This window comes from Zosterops lateralis (genome assembly GCF_965231275.1).
Source record: "Zosterops lateralis genome assembly, chromosome: 3".
NCBI lineage: Eukaryota > Metazoa > Chordata > Aves > Passeriformes > Zosteropidae > Zosterops > Zosterops lateralis.
The window spans coordinates 90,596,849-90,616,792 of NC_139764.1; the positions used below are offsets into that span (position 1 = coordinate 90,596,849).

At 33.9% G+C, this 19,944-nt stretch overlaps 2 protein-coding genes across 5 annotated transcripts in view; one reads left to right on the plus strand and one right to left on the minus strand.

Annotated features, from left to right (window-relative positions):
• ANGPT2 (angiopoietin 2) overlaps positions 1-18,554 on the plus strand; it is a 43,155-nt gene extending 24,601 nt beyond the window's left edge. For both annotated transcript variants that reach the window (XM_083856663.1, XM_083856664.1), the window contains 7 exons: positions 200-321; positions 1,959-2,191; positions 4,409-4,536; positions 10,663-10,764; positions 11,284-11,450; positions 14,493-14,623; positions 15,992-18,554. In XM_083856663.1, coding sequence (XP_083712789.1) covers positions 200-321; positions 1,959-2,191; positions 4,409-4,536; positions 10,663-10,764; positions 11,284-11,450; positions 14,493-14,623; positions 15,992-16,152 — 1,044 coding nt within the window. In that variant the 3' untranslated portion in view covers positions 16,153-18,554. The remainder of the gene's footprint in view (positions 1-199; positions 322-1,958; positions 2,192-4,408; positions 4,537-10,662; positions 10,765-11,283; positions 11,451-14,492; positions 14,624-15,991) is intronic.
• The window catches only part of MCPH1 (microcephalin 1), a 133,036-nt gene that overhangs the window by 68,284 nt on the left and 44,808 nt on the right, over positions 1-19,944 (minus strand). For all 3 annotated transcript variants that reach the window (XM_083856661.1, XM_083856660.1, XM_083856662.1), the window contains one exon: positions 19,760-19,837. In XM_083856661.1, the coding sequence (XP_083712787.1) occupies positions 19,760-19,837 (78 nt within the window). The remainder of the gene's footprint in view (positions 1-19,759; positions 19,838-19,944) is intronic.

Consider the following 19,944-nt stretch of genomic DNA (forward strand, 5'->3'; position numbering starts at 1 on the left):
ACAAAATTGGTGCAACTCTTGTGTATTCCTCTTCATTCTGATTCTGAAAACGTCTGTGCCTAAATTAAGTGTTGAAAAATATTTTTTTAATCATAGGTGTATGTAGAGATTGGCATGATTTCACAACATAACAAAATCACAATTTATTTAAAAGAAGTATCTTTTAAGAGAAGTATTTATTTTGTAAATCTTTTTTTAGGTATTAAACCAGACAACCCGACTTGAACTTCAGCTTTTGGAACACTCTCTTTCAACAAACAAGTTAGAAAGACAGATTTCAGATCAGACCAATGAGATAACTAAATTACAAGAAAAAAACAGGTAAGTTTGCACAGCCCCAAAAAAATGCTACTCCATGAAGTGCCCTTCTAATAGTTTTAGAAACAAATGTACTCAAGTAGGAAAATAAGGGTTTGTACACAAGCTCTCCAAACTGATTACAAAATGTTACCTCCACTCATTACAGAAGTCATATATTACTTAAAGCTTAGGAGATTCATGAAGATTTATTCTTGTATTCTGCTTATATTTTGTTCTTCACTAGCTAAAGTTCTCCTTTATATGAGGAACTTAAGGCTAAAACTGAAACAGTACTTCAGTTGTACCCAGTTTATATTCTTCTTTAGACTTAGCCAGATGAATTTGATCTAACCTGATTCAAATTAATTCAGTGTAACCACACCTCCAGTATTTTATTTCCATCCTAATATCCTAATGGTATCATAATGATTAACCAGGCCATTGCTACCATTTTTATCTAATGTAGTGAGAAAAATAAAGCACTAATCATATTCAGTGTTCCTTAAGAGTCAATATTTTGAAATGGACCAATATCCAGCTATTACTCCTGTCCTTTTCAGTACTCGGCTATGGTCCAAAGGCTCATACCTTTTTCAGCTAGTTTCGTTTCTGTATCACCACGGTCTTATTTTACTCTTGGCAATAAATAGTTTACAGAGCAATCTAAAAGCAGCAATAACAGTAAGTTTTGTCCTTCAAAGCAATGTTTTTCAATGAAAACCATATGTGCAAAGTGCTTTTTCTTTGAAAGAATTAGCTTAAGAAACCCAGGAGACATGTTTTGACATTTTTGTTCACTACTCTACTACATTTATATATGTTCCCTAAAGGTTTTATCTACAAACTTAAGAAAAACAAGCATCCTTATCAAATGGAAAGCAAAGGAAATACTGATTTTTAAAAGGTCATGTTTTTTGGTGTTGAACTCAGCAGACTTTAGACTACCCTTGTAACATCCACATAAAACACAAAAGTACTGTTTCTCACCTAACAAAATACAATCTGCACTGAACTAATCTGCTTAAAACATATATAAGGTTTGGAATATTTTTTTCAGTAAAAGCAATGGATTTTAGGTGAACTTCTCTCTTCTGGCTATGCACCTTTTAACATCAGCTTTCTCAGAGTCTATATCAGAACAATTAGCAGTGAGATAATACTCCCAGCCAGTTCCCTAATAATACCAGCTCCAAAACTGGAGAAGGGTAAGCCATCTTCAAGTAACTATTTGCACATTTCCCTGTCTTAATGCCATAACATTTATGTTAAGCATGTATTTTATTATAGGATGTTTGAAATGTTCATAGTTACATAGTTAAATAAGTTTCATCTTTTAATAGGGTAAACCCATGAAAGTCACTTTAGTGACTTTTAATCACTTTATTTTTCAATACTGTTGAATTATCAAACACCCAATTATTACACTTTTAAAGCCTGCAATACACACTGTAGTAGATAATGTTGTTTATTAGTGCACTTTTATAATATATTAAAGCATATGCATCAAACTAAACTTTCATTTAGTTGTCTACTGCTTGCATAGCATCAGAGAATGAAGTTGAGTGTTTATGAAGAAAGAAACTTACACAACATGCTTGATTCTCTTGACATCAGCTCAAAATTGTTTCTGGAGAGCCTAATTGTAATCTTTTATTTAGCTTTTTAGAAAAAAGAGTTCTTGAGATGGAAGACAAGCACATGCTTCAGTTGAAGTCAATAAAAGATGAAAAAGATCAGCTTCAAGTCCTAGTAGCCAGGCAGAACTCTATTATAGAAGAACTAGAAAAACAGTTAGTTACAGCTACAGTAAACAACTCAGTTCTGCAAAAACAGCAACATGATCTGATGGAGACAGTTCACAGCTTGCTTACTATGATATCGACACCAAACTGTAAGTTAAAGCAGATATGCTTATTTCATTTCAGGGCTATTTCCTAATTTATGTACATTGGTACCTATAGTCTTAAAACTAGTTCTGACACACTTCTGCTTCTCAAAAAGTCTGTATTTTTTGCCTTAAATTCTGCATCTGAGTTAATTAACTTACTTTTTAGGGGTGGGAGAAGCAAACACATTTATGTGATTTCTTTTCAACATTTTGTTTATCTTCTCTGGTTTGTTTATCTTCTTAACCAATTCTCCAGTCATTCAACAAAATGCAGAGATGCCAAGTATCATTCCTCTCATATGGCATTCACATGTGTGGCAGTATACTTGACCATATATCTAGATGAGACTGCATATTGTAGGCCTGCAGCTTTTCTTCCTGGCTCACAGAGATTGTTTCTGCCACCTCTCATTGCTTCATGCACATGAAGTTTGTCAAAAAAAGGACAAATTGTAGTGGCTACCAAAGGCAAAGGAATAAGCACAGGCATAGTTTTTAACCCCCCAAACCAGAAAGCACCAGACCAGGGCAGCAGGTACTCCCACAAGTTCTTCACCAAGGTATCCTTGTTCATCCTAAAAATCTCTCAGCCTAGCAAACTTCATAGGCAATAATCTCACCCCTAAATGCCTGACAACCCTGCAACAAATCATAACTACCAAGTGTAGCTTCCAGATTTATGCAGATACATGTGCTCCATAAAAACCCCACACAAACTTTAAACTGAAAGTTATGGCTATACAGGATTTAAACATTCCCTGCTTTGAACTTCATGTCTGATATGGAACTCGGACAGATTAAGAAGCTGTTCTAAAAGACTGTAGAATCTGGTACAGTTGCCTGTAAAGTTCTCAGGCTGAAAATACACAAGGATACAGAACCCCGAAAGAAAGAATTTAAAATTAAATACTGGGAAAAATGTTAAAAGTTATCATTAGAACTTAAAAAACAGTACAGGTGGTCTATGATACATTACTGTAAGGTGGATCACAGAAAAGGAAAAGGGTATTTGGAAGTCCTCACTTTTATTATTGTCCTATATGTTATTATTATAACATAGGTTGTAAGTTTTTCTAAACAAAGTAAATACCAAGTTTTTTTGTCTTAATAACTGACGCTATTCCCTTAAATACCAAGGCTGTACATGTTCCTGCTGATGTTATCTTCTATGCTAGTGCACAAATAAGTAAACAAGTCAAAGTCATGTTGGCTACAGCACCATTAAACCCAGAGTGGAAAAAATAATGAGTGTTTGCCAAAAAGACAAAATTAGCAGGGAAAGCTTCTAAGACAGTATGCAAACAATAGAGTGTGGAAAAGCAATTAAAACACTTAATGTGTTATTTTTCTATTTAAGGCAAAGCACTTAAACAGGTAAATAATGAATAAGCAAGCTAAAAAGAACATAATAAGCAACTGTAATATAAGCACGTATTTATATGGCACCTAAATGTTTGTAGTAACTGACTGTGATTGTTAGATTAAATTAAAAGGGAAAATACACAGAACCAACCCCAAAAGGGTCAAATATGAAATATCAGTCAGTAGGCGAAATGCCAGGAAATTCCAACCTCCATAGTTAATAAAGAACTGAACAAAAAGATGAGCTTTAGATTGTTCTGTTGGATAAGAAGACTTAGACATTTGAAAATGCATTTTTTACACAAATGAATTCCAGAAGATATGTCTTCTTAACTAGTTGGGCTGAGGTACCAAGCTTCAGCATGGTACATACAAAGTTGCTCCTGCTCAGCACAGGGGCAAAAAAAAAAAAGCTTAAAACTTCTTAAGTATAGCTCCACCAGTCTGCTGCATTATAAAAGATTTCATAACTCATTTCACAATATAAGCGTAGTGCCCAAAAATCATTATTAACATAATCATTAGCTACTTAGGTATGTAATGCATATAGGAGTCCAGCCAGGGCAATGAGTGGAAGCAGAAACTGTTCAACTCAATGAGATTCAATATCTTGAGTTTTCTCATTAACCATATCAATAAGTGTTGGCACTTTTCAACCTATCAAACAACCACAGTCTTATCAGAGTAATGTCTCTTAATGAAACAAAGCAACAACACATATAAGTACCTTAATCTGACATTTCTTTCAGGACCAGATATATTTTTTGGAACTGCTTTAAGCCAATTACACCATAAATTGATTCTTAGTAACTTTTATTCATCTCTTAATGCCTTCAATTTCTATTGTATTTTTAACAGCTAAGAACAACTTCATAGCCAAAGAGGAGCAAATCAGCTTCAAAGACTGTGCTGAAGCTTTCAAATCTGGACTGACAACAAGTGGAATCTACACTTTAATGGGTTCAAACACTGCACAAGAGAAGAAGGTAAGGATAACTGTAAAGAGCTACCTGGGCATACTGCATGTTAAAGGTTATTTGAGCTGGCAAATGCGCTATTTTAAAGGCTAGTTAATAATGAAGTTTACTACTTACCAGGTTTTTTTACAAGCATTTCATCACTCCTAGATCTGAGTGTCTCACAGGAAGAAAAAAGTCCTTCAGGTGAAATCTTGGCTCAGTTGAAATTAATAACATTTTGCTGTTTGCTTCATCATGCCAGAATTTCATTATTTTTCCACATAATTAATGTAATTAAACCAATAAAGTACTGTCATTTCTTTATAAAATCTGTAACTCCAACAGAGTTGCTCTGCATGATCAGCAGACTCCTGTCTCCTTAAGTTCTTAGTTCCTTCATGCGCTCAAGGCTCTTCAGGTGGCAAAAGGAGGTGAAGTCGGGACATGGAAGATTGATTACTCATGGATTTATACTAATGAAAGCAGTCTAGTAGTACTGGACTCATGTATTCGTTTCAGTTCTTTGTATCACAGAGTTTTAAGGACATTTGTGTAACAATTACATTACACTGTCTAACAGAGAGGACTTTTCTAGAAAATACTGCTCTGAAAAATACTACTACTGAATCGTATAAAAGGTGAGTTTGCAGGGGTTCCATTAGATCAGTTTAAATTCCTCTATGGATATTTTTTCCCCTATGTGTTGAACTGGAATGAACTTCAATGTCAAGTTAAGTTAAAGCAGTATGCCATACCTCTGTAGAAGAGACCTTGAGCTGAAAATGGCATTCAGTGGATGATACACTGGATGCCTGACAGAAATACTCCATCTACTGAAGTAAATAAAATGATAAAGCTTCAGACAGTATAATTCAGTTGAAACAATCAATAGAATCTGAAAGAGAGTAAAGTCCCAGGTGGATTCTGAGGATAAAGAATCAAAAACCAGGAGCAAGCATTCAGAGGAGTGGGGCTCACATGATGAAGGCATGAGGAGGCTAAGTGACATATGAATATAAAAAAAAATGCTTAATATATTTCTTGGACAAACACTAAATAATTTTATGATGTTTTAATTTTCTAATTTCTACTGTAGCTATTTCCTTTACACACATAAATGAAATATTTTAGAGAATTTCTAAGAGTCAACTTTATTACATCAGAAAAATTAACAGAAAATGTAAAAAAGCACTGGAAAAAGAGGTGCAATGTGGAAAAGCAATTGGTAAAACTCTGACAGAGAAAACATTTTTTTCCCAAGCAAAGGTTTAGAAATGAAGTTCACCAGTAACTAGCCTCTGAAGTGCCAGAACTTCATTTAGCCCAAGCCAGACTCTGATCTTTACACTCACAAAGCTCTTAGCTAAAGGAAATAAGCAATCTGTTTGGGTGAGATCTATAAAATACAGTAGATAAAACCTATAATTTTTGTAGATACAATCTAGAGAAATCATTTGCAGTTTGCTTCTCTTGGGGAAAAAAAAAGAAGCTGGTTTTCCTTTGGAATAATCTAGTCTAAATGCATCCATTTCACAAGAAAATTAGTTACATAAGATGCAATGAAGTGTTTTATTATGGATGAAGCTGAATGGCATTTCAATAGCAAAGATATCTACAATCACAATTTTAAAAGCAAAAGGAGATGAAAGCTTCTGCATCTCTAAAGTAATAGAATGCAGCAGTCTTTGTTAGACAACTCAGAAAGCTTTACATTCCTTGGATCTCTTACTACAACTTGTCTCAAGCTTTTATCTTTCATTTTAATTTTACTGTCAAATGCAGTATACAGAGCATGCATATTTTCTAAAAGCAGACACAAGAGCATGATGTATTACAGAATAAATATTTGTCATAAACTTTAACACTGCATTTTCAAAAGTACAAAAGTAGAAATTTCCTAGACTAAATTATTTAATGCTTTACATTTGAACATGAAGGCTTAAAATCCTTAATGTGAATACCCATTCTGGTAATTTACTAGGTTAAAAAAGTAGTAAAAATGTTATAATTTCACTTAGTATTAGATCAGTCATTTAATAATAATGAAGAATTAAAATCTTATTCTGTCCCTTGCAGATAAAAAAAGACATGGAAGGTTTTACTTACCGTATGACATTGAAAATAAGAGACTAAAAAGTTTTAACCTGATACTGATTTTTTTATACACATATAAATACATAAGAGGAGTTGTCAAAGGAAGTGAAGGTTAGGGACAATCAGCATGTTACACCATTTTCAACTGTTTATGATGTGGATAGTTACTAAGACCAGGAAACAGAGTGACCTTTTTTATTTGCCAAAAGTGCTGCACTGCTGTTTATGTTTTTGTCTTTTCCTCTTGTAACACCTTCTGACCTCCCAAAAGGCTTATAAACAACTTCTGTGTGATCTGTAACTGATCCCATGTTACTAATTTGTCTCCCATCATAACCCAAAACTAAGGAATTGCATATGACAATTGAGAGGAAAACAATTATTTAATTCCATTAATATTTTCAAACTTTCCTGTTCTGCACCAGGACAAAAGCTAAGTCCTTTTAAAAACACTGAGGAAAACAGCAGAAGACTGCTGACACAAGGAAAAACAGCAGAGGCAAAACTAAGAAAAGTCAATAGTTTTATGCTTACAGCAACCTCACAATTAGACTGTAGTTCTTATCTAGTCACATCTCTAGGAGATAGAGATAGCAGAATACACACATCACTGGATATAATGACTCAAAAGTGTTCAGACAACAGCCAAAAGTCATTCAAAGGGTCACTGCAAAGATGTGATGACTGTACTTGCTTTGCTTTAAAACTGCAGTGGCTCTTCATCCTGATAACTCCTGAGCCCTACCATTCACAAAGCAGATCTGAAAACACTTAGACCCCAAATACCCCCTTACAGCACTACAGCTGCTAGAAATGTAAGTACTGAAGCAGTTCACAACATACATCAAATACTCCCTGTTGCAATTTGTTGTAACTTGAGAGGCTAATCTCTTTATTCTTTTTGGCATCTGTTTGAAGACTCCTGCTGCCTGCCTAATCTTGGTATCTATTTTTACTAGTTTTATTAAATCTTTATTTTGAATATAAAACCTAGAATAGGTTGAAAGGTCAGAAAAAATCTGTTCTAGAAATGGGTGTTAAGAGAAAGACTTAGAGGTGATTGACATGAAATTTTTTTGGTGTGGAAAAATTATACTCCCAAATTAATGTAAACATTAAAAAATTGTTACTGGTAAGGAAAATCTGCCTGAGGTTTCTATGGTCATCTCTTCTTCAATTTCTCATTATGTTTTTCAGTTCCCAATGAGTTGCTTTTTCCTTTGGGAACTAATTTGCAGTACCCCAGCATTATCTCAAAGAATCTATAGCGTCTCTTAAAGCTAGTTGTTTTACTACTCACTTAAAAAATGGATACTGCATGTAACAGGAATATTTTATGATAGACATTCACAGTCCTTCACTATTTATATTTTAATCCCATTAGAACAAAATAAAGTGCTATTTAAAGGCATTGATTTTTTCCAAGTATTGATTCCAACTAAATTGAAATTTAGATGATAGGCGTAAAGGAAATTGCACATAACATTCAAAAGCCTCAATTAACATCTACAATAGGAATATCAGACTGAACCCATGACTCAAATAAATTAATACATGGGCTCCCACAATACATAGTTAAAAACTACATATTTCAGAGACAGGTGAAACGGTTCTATTTTCCATCTGGCTGCTTATACTGTTCTTTTAAGTGGAGTGAAGCTTCAGAGTCAACAACTTTATCTACAACCATTGATATTTTATTATTGTTAAATCAGCTTTTTAACTTGTATTGATACTTAAAAAAACTATTTTCATGTGCTTTAGCCCATTACTAGTATCCGTCTTCATAGCCCTCTGTGGAAATTAGTGTTCACATATACATTACACATCATGAGTTAGGCTTCTGAAACAGATTGATCTTCTCTTACAATACCTTATCTTCTCTCTTTCCTTTGAAGGCAATTTTTATTTTACTAAATTAATTTATACACTATTATCAAACTTTTACCAGTCATTAAATACAGATGTTAGTAAAGCCAAACAAAAAACAGACTTTGAGGTGTAAGGAATTGCATACATCAGTATAAATTGAAGTTGCTGCTTTCAATAAATTCCATTCACAAGACATACTTTAAAAAGAAATCCCTTATCCAACTCTTTTTCCTTATTTATTTTATCTTTCCTAAAAATCTCCAACTGAGTGTCTTGTGGTTTTCTGATGCTGAACAGAATCTACTCAAGCTTAAAGTACAGTATCGGCTTTGGATTTCCAATGTGCAACAGCCTGTTGAAACACTAATATATTTGATATTTGCAGCTGTAAGGATTTTTTTTCCTTTCAAAGGTCTGATGCCTCTCAACAGTATATATGACACTGCTTGAACTGTAAATACTCTGATTTATATAACTATATAGATGTGAGTGTATAACATACATATAATACACATACCCTGAAAGAGCCAACTATATTGAAAATTTAGTAAGGAGCACACTTTACATCCCAAAATGACACACATAACAGTACCACAGCACAGAAGGAAATTGGCTTCTCTGAAGTCATACTTTTTCAATGGATTTCCAAGATGCCTAACAGTTCAAAGATCTGAAATCTGCTAACACTAACACTGAAGACAGTCTCCCATAGAAGAGGATGAAAAAGACATTACAGCTTCAGTGTCACCCAGCCATGATTTGGGGCACTTATAGGCATATTGACAAGCAGCTGTTAGGCAAGAAGTAAGACTACTGAGAAAACTGTTAAACAAAGAAGGAAACATCCAAATTCATAATGAAATCCTTGCCTAGTTTATTTTTAAATTATTTATTTAATTACTCTACAGCTGAAATATCCTATCAAAGTGTAATAAGTCAGACCTTGCTATACTACTATAGATGGGAAGACACAACTTCACTTATTGGATGAAAGATCTAGAATACAGATTAGAAGTTAATGTAGTTTAATATTCAAATTAGAATTAAAAAATTTTCAAAGCTGTGAAATGATTTTGAAGAAGGCTCTGAACTTCAGTACCTTGGCAGTAAGTGGCCAAAAAACATAAACTTCCAAATGAGAAAACATTAACTGAGGATTCTCAAAACAGAATACTTGTACAAGAAATTTAATATCTTTTAAAAGACATTATTGGTACCAACATGTAATTTAAAGAGATACTGACTTCAGTTTTTCCTTTCATTGTACTGTCTTTACACCAGCTTAGCTCCACTGACTTCACCCATCTAGTTAAAAGTTCTGTTAGTTTTGGAAAAGCAGAATTAGATGCAAGGATTTGAAATCCTTCCTCAGGAAAAATTGTACTAGATGTTCTCATTTCCACAAAATTTTATTGTTAATTTATTCCTTACTTCTCCCAAACATCACTCCAAAATTCCAAATAATTTTCAAAAGACTTTTTTCCCCATCAGCATCTCCCCATTGGCACCTTCATCTCTGACACCAAAGTGATTTAATCTGGGAGACTGATTGAACAAGTCACCTATAAACTTGAATTTTGCTGGGCCAGGGATGCACTTATTGGGTATTCTAAAACTGGGTTCAGTGAACTGCTTATTACATGTCAGTATTTTCAAACTTTTAGCAATAGTTTGGTAAATTCAAAGGTGATTTATGAATATTTGGAAACATAGTTATTACTTTTTGTTCAAGCATAGAAGATGTTCATTGCAGTCTGTATAATAACATGGCTTTAAGACACAACTTTCAGATAATACACGTAGATTTAACTTTGGGGTCAGACCATTTGCAAAGGCACTGAATGATGACTGTGATAATAAAAATATATTTCAGTTTGTTCATTGCCTGAATTTAACAGTATTATACTCTGACAAGTCATACGAATGGATCTCTCACAAAAAAGATGGAGAAGTGAAAGGTGTCATTTGTTAAGGTATTCTGTTAAGTGTGATATATACTGAGGAATCACATTTATTTGTGGACAACCACAACTGATTTGTATGAAAGCTATGAAAACTTGCATTTTTAGGTTAACATATATTTTGCACACGACTTGCCACTACATAGAATGATGCAAATTACATGATTTCTGGTTTTGTTTTGCTGTGACTGCATGCACTTAGGCTGTTACATGCTTACTCTGGTAGGCCTACTGTGACATGGAAACTTCTGGAGGAGGTTGGACAGTTATTCAGAAACGAGAAGATGGCAGTGTGGACTTCCACCGGACGTGGAAGGAGTACAAGATGGTAAACAATGTTCTCTGAAGCCTTAATATCAGCTGTTATTATTATTTGAAATATAATATGCTAAAGTTACATTAATAGCATCCTTAGAATGTAAGCAACTTTAAAAAGTTGTCCTTGTCCTCAGATGCTCATTTTGAAAATGTCAGAGTAGTGTAAGTTGTTTGCCTAAGCAGACTTGCAAGTGTGATGTTTGTTTTTAAAGAGAAGCCTTACCTTTTTTTTAATCAACTGTTCTATCATATGTCTACATGTTTATATTTGTGTTTCTAGTGGCAACAGTAGGAACTGCTCCAACTCTACTAAGTAATATTGATTCACTCTTTCAGATTCCTGAGCTTTTCCTTGCTGAAAGCAACTTTTGAAACATTTCAGATCAATAATCCCCATGGACACAGTAAAATTCTTAGTTGACAGGCTGAAAAGGATTAAACTTAAAAACTGATAAACTGATCATTTTAAACTCAAAGGAAAAAAATCCCATCCAAACCAAGCTATTTAAATATACAACTTGAATTACAGGGATTTGGTGATCCTGCTGGGGAGTACTGGCTGGGAAATGAGTTCGTTTCTCAACTGACTAATCAGAAGCGTTATGTTCTTAAAATACAACTGAAAGACTGGGAAGGAAATGAGGCATATTCATTGTATGACCACTTCTCTCTAGCAAGTGAAGAACAAAAATACAGGTAAGCATAAAAATCAGATCTAATTAAAAAAAATGTTCTGTTAGTAATCTTTTTAAACTCTGTAGATGCATGGCCTTATTTAATACAAATCATGACTATTGTGCAGTTCACTCAGAAAATAATGTTTTCTCCATTTTTCATCTTTTGCCTACAAAATTTTTTTTTCCAGAGGAGAAAATGTGTATTCTACTAGTGCATCCTGAGTGAGTATAACACACAAAATGCAAAGATGTCAAGATAGTATGGAATAAGATAAGATTCATGTGCCAGTATAGTGGGTGACAGTGCACAATCATTAGGACAATAGGAACCTGTCTGCAGTTGCTATCAAATCCCGATTCCCTGCAATAAATACATTTCTGGAAGGTGGATGACTAAGATGAATTATACTGCAAGGATTTTCCTTGTCAGTGGCTTCTAGGAACTGTTCTGTTGTCATAAAGAGTACACTGAGGTGATGTGACCTTATCCTTCCATGAGCCACTGGTTTAGATTCTCAAAAACTCTCCCATCTGTGAAAATGGAGTAAATGTGCCTTTTAGCCATCACTAACTTGTCAATTTAAACACCAAATTTTAATGGACCTATGATTTATGCTCTAATCCTGTAAAATGTAAAGATTCACAACTTCTTCTTAATTCTTGGTTAAAATAAGAAATAATACAAATTTTAAGTAAGTATTTAATATAAATATTATCAAAGTATTATACACTTTAAATAGTATCATAGTATTACACATTTTGAAATAGTATCAGCCACAGTTGAAATATATGGGCAGTTCACATTTCATTTACCAGGCTCTCTGTAAATGCAATAAATAGTTTAATTTATTATAGAAGTATAACAGATGCTTTCCTACTACATGGTCCATGAAATGTTTCTTTGTAAGATTCTTACAGATTCAGGGAGCTTTGGGTGACTGGACAGAAAAATTGTCTACACGTAGATGAATTTTTCCAAGATCTCTAGCAACTATTTGTTGTAAATAAAGTCAACCTGACACATGAGAGAACTGATGCTCTTATTTCATCTCAGGGCTTATGTGCAAACAAAGCAATTCAAAAATATCAGCATCTGCCCTCCACAAAATGTTAGATCTTAATGCCTTGGTAGTATTTAGTTGTCTCAACTCCAAAGTAAATATTTTTTCATCTGGAAACAGTCAGAATCTACATCAAATTTTTTTTTAAAGTAATGCTTTAAAATACTCAGAAAGACAACTTTTGCAAAATGGGTGATTACCCTTGTCCATTTACAATATTAAAAGATGATTACTGAAAACTAAGATGGTAAAAGCAATTTTATTACAATATGCAACCAAACAAGGAATTCATCATAAAATTGAGTGGCATAAAGAATATATTTAACATGATGAAAAAGAAAAAATCTCAACGAAAGTATTCAGTTAAGAACATCTTCCATGCCCCATCCCTGGCAATGCTCAAGGCCAGGCTGAATGGGGTTTCAAGCAACCTGATCTAGTGGAAGGTGTGCCTGCCCATGGCAATGGGGTTGGTTCTAGATCATCTTTAGGGTTCCTTCCAACTCAAACAATTCTATGATTCTGTGATCCATTACATTAAAAAGACACATTCTGAATGCTGGACTTTGTTTGAAAGAAACTTCCTGATCTCAAAGTTATGAAGTCAAACCAGGTTGCTCAGGGTTTTTCCTTTGGGTCTAGATAAGCTCCAAAGGTGGAGATGGCACAACTTTCTTGTCTTTCCTCATGGTAAAAAGTGTGTCTGATACCCAGTCAGAACATCTCATTTCAATTTACATCCACTGTCTCTCATCTTCTGTTATACTAAACTGTACCTTTTAAAATTTATTATTAATAATAAGTAAATAATAGCATGCTTATATTAGACTTCAGATGATATTTGAAGAGCCAGCCTAGGCTCATATATTATATTTGGAACCTTTAATAACATTTATGTTAGAAATTGGCTTACATAATCTTGAACTCATCTTAAAAAAAACCAGTGATTTTTTAAAAAACAATTAGAAGAAAATCTGTAATGAACTGATCTTTTGAAACCTAAATGAATATAAATAAATTAATTGACTATATTTTAAAATAGGGAATATGAAATGGGTTAAAATAATCTGTTAAACGACCAAAGACAATTTCTATCATAAGCAGAGAATTAAATGCAAGACCAAGATTGATTGGAGCACTAGTTAATTCTCCTCAGAGAGTAAGCTCTCCTCTTTAAACAAATAGAATATCTCTGACAAGCATGAGCTATTTGATGCAGAAATGCAATCACCAAAAAGATGCTGTGGGATCAGAGGGTTCAAGTCCTTTCAATTCAAGTTAACACAGGAATAGCTGTGTAATTATCCTGCCCAGTTCAATGCTCTGTGTCTCTCCCCAATGAGACTGCATTGGCACCCGTGCAAGCAGATCCCAACAGCAGCAGCCTCACTGGAAGCTTACCTTGCCAGGGAATTGAAGCAAACTGAAATACTTGTGATAAGCTAATACTAAAACTTAGGAATGATATGAAAAGGATGAGTAATTAGGACAGTGGGAAGGGATATACTGAGAAACTTCTAAAATACCATTTACTAGCTCATAATTAATACTCCTGGTAAGGCTGTTATCTCATATATGTGGGGCTGTAATGCTAAGTTGCTGTGTTGAACTAACAGCAAAATAGGAATCAAAAAAGTTTTGGTTTAAACTTCTGAATGTAATAAAAATAATTGCATGTACTGCTGCGTTGAAGTACAAAAAGGCACTTTCAGTATTAATAAATATGTGATCTGTATGGAAAATCCTAGAAGTTACTATCTACTTGCTCTCATTTTCTTCTAATGTGACATGAACAAACACATGCTCAGTAGAACATTGTGCTGACTGTTTCTGTTCTTCTGAAAACTTTGTGCTGAAGAAAAGCTTACAGCAGTACATTGGCCAGAAGAGAATTAAACATTTGAACAGGACATTTATTGCAAATTATTCCATCATTATTTTGCAGATAACTACCATCAACTTCCACATAATAATTGTTTTTCCATTTTTCACTTCTACAGGATTTACCTTAAAGGACTTACTGGGACAGCAGGCAAAATAAGTAGTATAAGCCAACCAGGAAATGATTTTAGCACAAAGGATGCAGACAATGACAAATGTATTTGCAAATGTTCACAAATGCTAACAGGAGGTACGAATGTTTTTATGTTTCTCAGTCTTCCTATTTTTATTGGCACTGAAATTGTCTACGAGATAAATAGTGGTAATTTTGACTTAGTAAATTTTGATTATTAAAAAAGTTCAAAACTCATGGATAGAAATACTAATATGGTGACACCAGATGAAGTATTTTACCATTTGACAAAAATTAGTTAAAATAAAATAAGAGAAGTTAAAATTGGAGGGAAAATAAGTCCCTGAAGTTGGGATACAAGAAAGTCTATAATTGTGGAACTAATCAGAGACACAGCAGATTCCTCTTCTGAGGAATGAGGTACACTCAGAGATCAAAACCCAGCTCCCTGCAAAAAAACTCTTTCAGAGATTCAGCTTATCAGTGAAATGGCTCCTGATTCTTTAGGCATAAGCCCTCTCCCTAACTACCCAAGAAGAAAAAACACCAAGAGCTGCTGTATGCTGCAAGTCCCACAGAAGGGTACAAGGATTTAATTCCTTATTTCAATATAGTTATGAAATGGTAAAGATATACCACAGATATATATACATTTTTCTAATCATTGTTCACTAGTTATATTTGAGTTCTAGGTGGTATTTTTATCTTCAGCTACACAAGAAATTCTATATAATTTCTAAATCTAGAATTCCACATTCTGAAATGTAAACAAGTGCTTTGTAAATTTGGCTTCCCTTCCTCTTATCTCTTAAGCAACTGTTCATTTTCCTATAGTATAAGCTGCAAGGAAAAAAGACAGCTTCAGTTTATCCAGAAGGATGCTGGAATACTGCTCTGCAAAAGAGAACACGTACACGCTATTGTCACCATAACAGAAATATAAAAATATTATTTTATTAATAAAAACAATTATTTCTTATGACCGACTACCAAGTCAGGACTATACGGCTACAAAGTACATTTGGGCTATTTTTTTCTCTTTTTCCTCCTTACGAAGTTCCAGGAGGTTTTGAACTGACCTGCCCAGAGAACTGAATAATTCCTCTTGAAAGGATTAAGAAAGGAGTTTAAATCTGTGAAGAACAGGTGTTGACCAAAGAGTAGATAAAACCAAAGGCAACTCAATATCATTAAAGTTCAAGTTGTGTTCTGCCGTCAGACTATCAGAAACGTTTGATGTTGATATTGAACTGATCGAACACTTTCCCTTCTCAATTTTAAAATACAATGTATTGCATAAGATTCAAGAATATGTAGTTGATACATAAATACATTTCTTTCCTGAGTTTGGGGCAAGTATTTTATACTGACACTTCCAAATCCAAAAAACTGGGTTTAGATTTCTTTCTCATTTCCAGACAACAAAGTGACCTTAAATACTATTTTGAGAATTACTTCTGCTGATGTTTGTCTTCTGCCTTGCAGGATGGTGGTTTGACGCATGTGGTCCTTCTAACCTCAATGGAATGTATTATCCATTACGGCAGAACAACAACAAGTTTAACGGGATCAAGTGGTACTACTGGAAGGGCTCGGGATACTCACTCAAAGCTACAACTATGATGATTCGACCAGCAGATTTCTAAATGCTTTGTCATTATGTGAATTATGTATTGTATAGTCTTCAGAGACTTAATTTCAAGCCCAGAAACATGCACTAGTGTTCTGAAGGGGTCAGTTCAGTACAGTTCCTGAATTGCAATTGCCTTGATCAGCTAAAGCTCATATTATTCAACCAGACACAAAGTCTAAAGCATCAACCTGATATAACTGATTTGGCCAAATGACTCAATAAAAAGAACATCCAAGAAACCGTCACACAACTTAAGGACTCTGTTTTACTGATCATTTATGTTATGTATGTGTTAGTAAATAACTGGAACTGTGAAAAAAAACCTAAAATACTTTTAGGAATATGCATTTCACCTCACCTCTGAACTTTAAACATTAATATAAAACACTTAGCTAGATCTAGAACTATTTATCTTTCTGTGTCATGTGTGCCCTTTATGTACATAAAAAAACCCCCTGTTCTGTAATTAGCTCAGTCCTAGTTAGGGAATACATTCTTTTCCCTCATAGTCTCCTAAACAACTTCTTACACTTACTTGAGGATTTTTCCAGTAGCCTGTATGACTATGTTTAGTAGAGGACAAATAGCATTTAAATAGTTTGCATTTATTCTTGGGAAATACCATTTACAAAAATCGTCATTTTTTCAGTCTATTTCAGTCACTGTCTTTAAATTACAGAAAATCCCTATGACTTACAATATAGCATGTATTCCTATACGTTTTTATGAAGATTGCACTTTTTTTCTTCCCCTGTCATTTACCTGTAAAATACCTGACCAGTATTTTATAAACTGAGACAACGGCATTAACACCAGACATCCAGTTGTCTATGACAATCATTTATCACCTGGTGCTGTAATATATCTATATGTTTTGTAAAAATAACCTAACTGAAAAAACATATGCATGTTCTTTGATACAATTAAATTTATGCTTATGACTTAAGACACAAATTACTACATTTTAAGAACAGGAAGAAAAATAATCTGAAAATTATCTAAGGTCACACTATGGGTTTTTTTCAGTAAGGTTAGGACTTCTCCCTAAAAATTCTCTGTAGGTAGGCCCTCAATGTATGCCACAATGTGAATAAATTACTCTACTGGGTGATCTTTGCTTTTTTTTTTCCCCTTCATTTTATTACTGTATGCTTTAAAATTGTGTACTAAACATGTAAATCAGATTCAGAAGATATTTCTTCATATATTACAATAATTTAGTAGAGGTTTTCTCCAAATTAAGTTTAGCTTTTCATTTTCATGCTTATTCTTTGCTTAATATTTTTGTAAGACTTTGATTTCAGCAGATGACTGAATTGGTTACAATGCAAGAACTTAACCCAAAACAAAACCCCAGACATATTTCCGGAAGCTAACTGAACAAAAGGTATTGCAAGGGCAACAAAGGATCTAGAAGGATCTAGAAAAATATTGTATGAGGAGGGGGTGAGGGATCTGGGGTTGTTTAGATGGAGAAGAGAAGGCTTAGGGGGGACCTCATCGCTCCCTACAATCACCTGAGAGGAGGCTGCAGTAAGGCGGGGTCTGGTCTCTCTTCTACTGTGCTGGCAGTGACAGGCCCAGAAGAAATGGCCTTAAGCCAGGGAGACAGGGGAGATTCAGATTAGATAGTAGAAAAAAAATTTCAGTGGTCAGGCATTGGAACTGAATTGGAATTTCAGTGGTCATGGCAAAAATAATTTAATATTGCATAGCTAGTTTTGATTTGTTGAAAAGAAGTTTCTAGAATTTGAGGCTTTCTGATGACAGTTCTGGGAAAGTGATCAAAAATACTGATGTATTCATTGAATGGATCAATTGTTTAATGAGATTTCATTTTGGGGGAAAAAGAATCAATTTATCAACACAACACAACAAAATATAAAATTTTAGAGGGAATATGTCTTTAAATGACGTTTTATCTAAAGAAGATTGCATGGCTTGAACGCCAAACACCAAAATGAAGCAACAGGAGGACATGTCAGAAGGAAGGCGATAATAGGAAACAGAAGGCTGCAAAAACTGCTTTGGACTAGGTACAAAAAACTGAAACATAACAGCAAGGTAAAACCCCTACTTTTAATTCCTTCCTGTAATCAAATAAACAATATGTAAATCTAGAATGTACTTCCATTTTCTCTAAGTACTTTTTAGGAAGCAGGAAAGAAACAAGCAAAAAAAAGCAAATAAAAACAGCATTCATGTGATAATAATCGTATCTTAAAAAATAAGGTATCTGTTACAGTAGGAAATGAGAGTGACTAAATAAGGGAATGATTAGAATGGTAATGGAAATATTGCCTTGGACTCCAGCTCCCTTTGCAAAAACAGCACATTGCAAAAAGAAGTGATTCGTGTTCTTAGCACAACCCTAATCTCCCTCAATTTTACATTCTCACCATCTCTCAGTTTCTCCTGCTTCAGGAATAAAACCTCTAAATGGAATCTCAAAAACAACTCCAAGAAGAATCACTTCTCAAGAATGCTATGTACATTGTTACTGATCGTATACTTTACTAATCACGGTGGTCTGAAAAGAAACAGAAAACTCAAAGCAACACAACATGAAATTCAGTGTAGATTTTTTCACAGAAATACAGAATAATGGGAAAAAAGAACATGCTTCTTATTTATTTTTCACATTAAGTTTTACCATTCTCACTGTACTTGCTATATAAAACAATCTACTTTTTCATTTTATGAAAAAATATGAAATTTTAATGGAGAGTTAATTTCTTTAGGGTTATTTGAGCATAACTGCTACAGTTTCCCTAAACTTTGAAAGCATACAACTTAGAAACATGAAATAAAGCTTCATGTTGAATATGTAAATTTACATAAGTCATAGATTTAGAAAGAATGCTAAACAGAAGTTCTTAACAGTTAATAAAATTACAGTAAAAATAAATCTCATACCCCATTTAACTGTACTTTCTTCAAAGCCTGTATGAAACTTTGAGAAATAAATTGCAGACACTAATTTAGTGGAGAGAAAATTATTGGAATGATTGGCTAGTAACCAGCTTGAATTCTACTTGTTTTAAAACAGAAATAAAATTTCTGTTTAATAAATTACAATACATGAAGCTCCCTGAGGTCTACACAGATACATCATGCCCCCACATACCCACGTTTGCACTAGTTCCCAATTCTGTACTTGAGAATGATTATTAGAGGCAGAAAAAATGCTTCATTTTTTCCTGCTTAGCAGTTCTAGAAGACCATGGTAATTTTCCATTACCCAAAAAAATGGAAAAAAAATGGCCAAAAAAATTGAGCAAAATATTGACCTGCAAATCTTTCCATTTGGCAGTAACATGCCTCTCCAGTTTGTATACAGGTACAGATAGAAATAAAATTAAAGTACATTTCTACCTCAGTAAGATGCTGGTTTATTCAGGTGCTAATTGTGAACCAGTATTTTGTATTTTCCACATGTACCAAAGTTTTTGCACACACTTCAAAAAGTAGTGGATGAAGAAGAAAATAACTCCTTACAGTATCTCCTTTAAAAATATTTTTCTAGTAGGCTTTCTTATTCACAAAACCTATTTAGAGAGCAAATCATTTCCCAGATAAACAAAAGAAGGTTCATAAGCTTAAAGGACCATTAAACTTACAGGAGCTGCAGGGAAGCTGGATGAAAGCTCATATGGTTCCTCTGAGATCCAATGGCCTAATTCCAAAGACCACAGAACCTAAAATAAAATAAGTGGTAAGTAGAATCTTAAAATTTCTAAAATAAACTTTTTGAATGTGTAATTAGAAGTGGCAGTGCTATTATAATAGCGGGTTCGCTATTTCA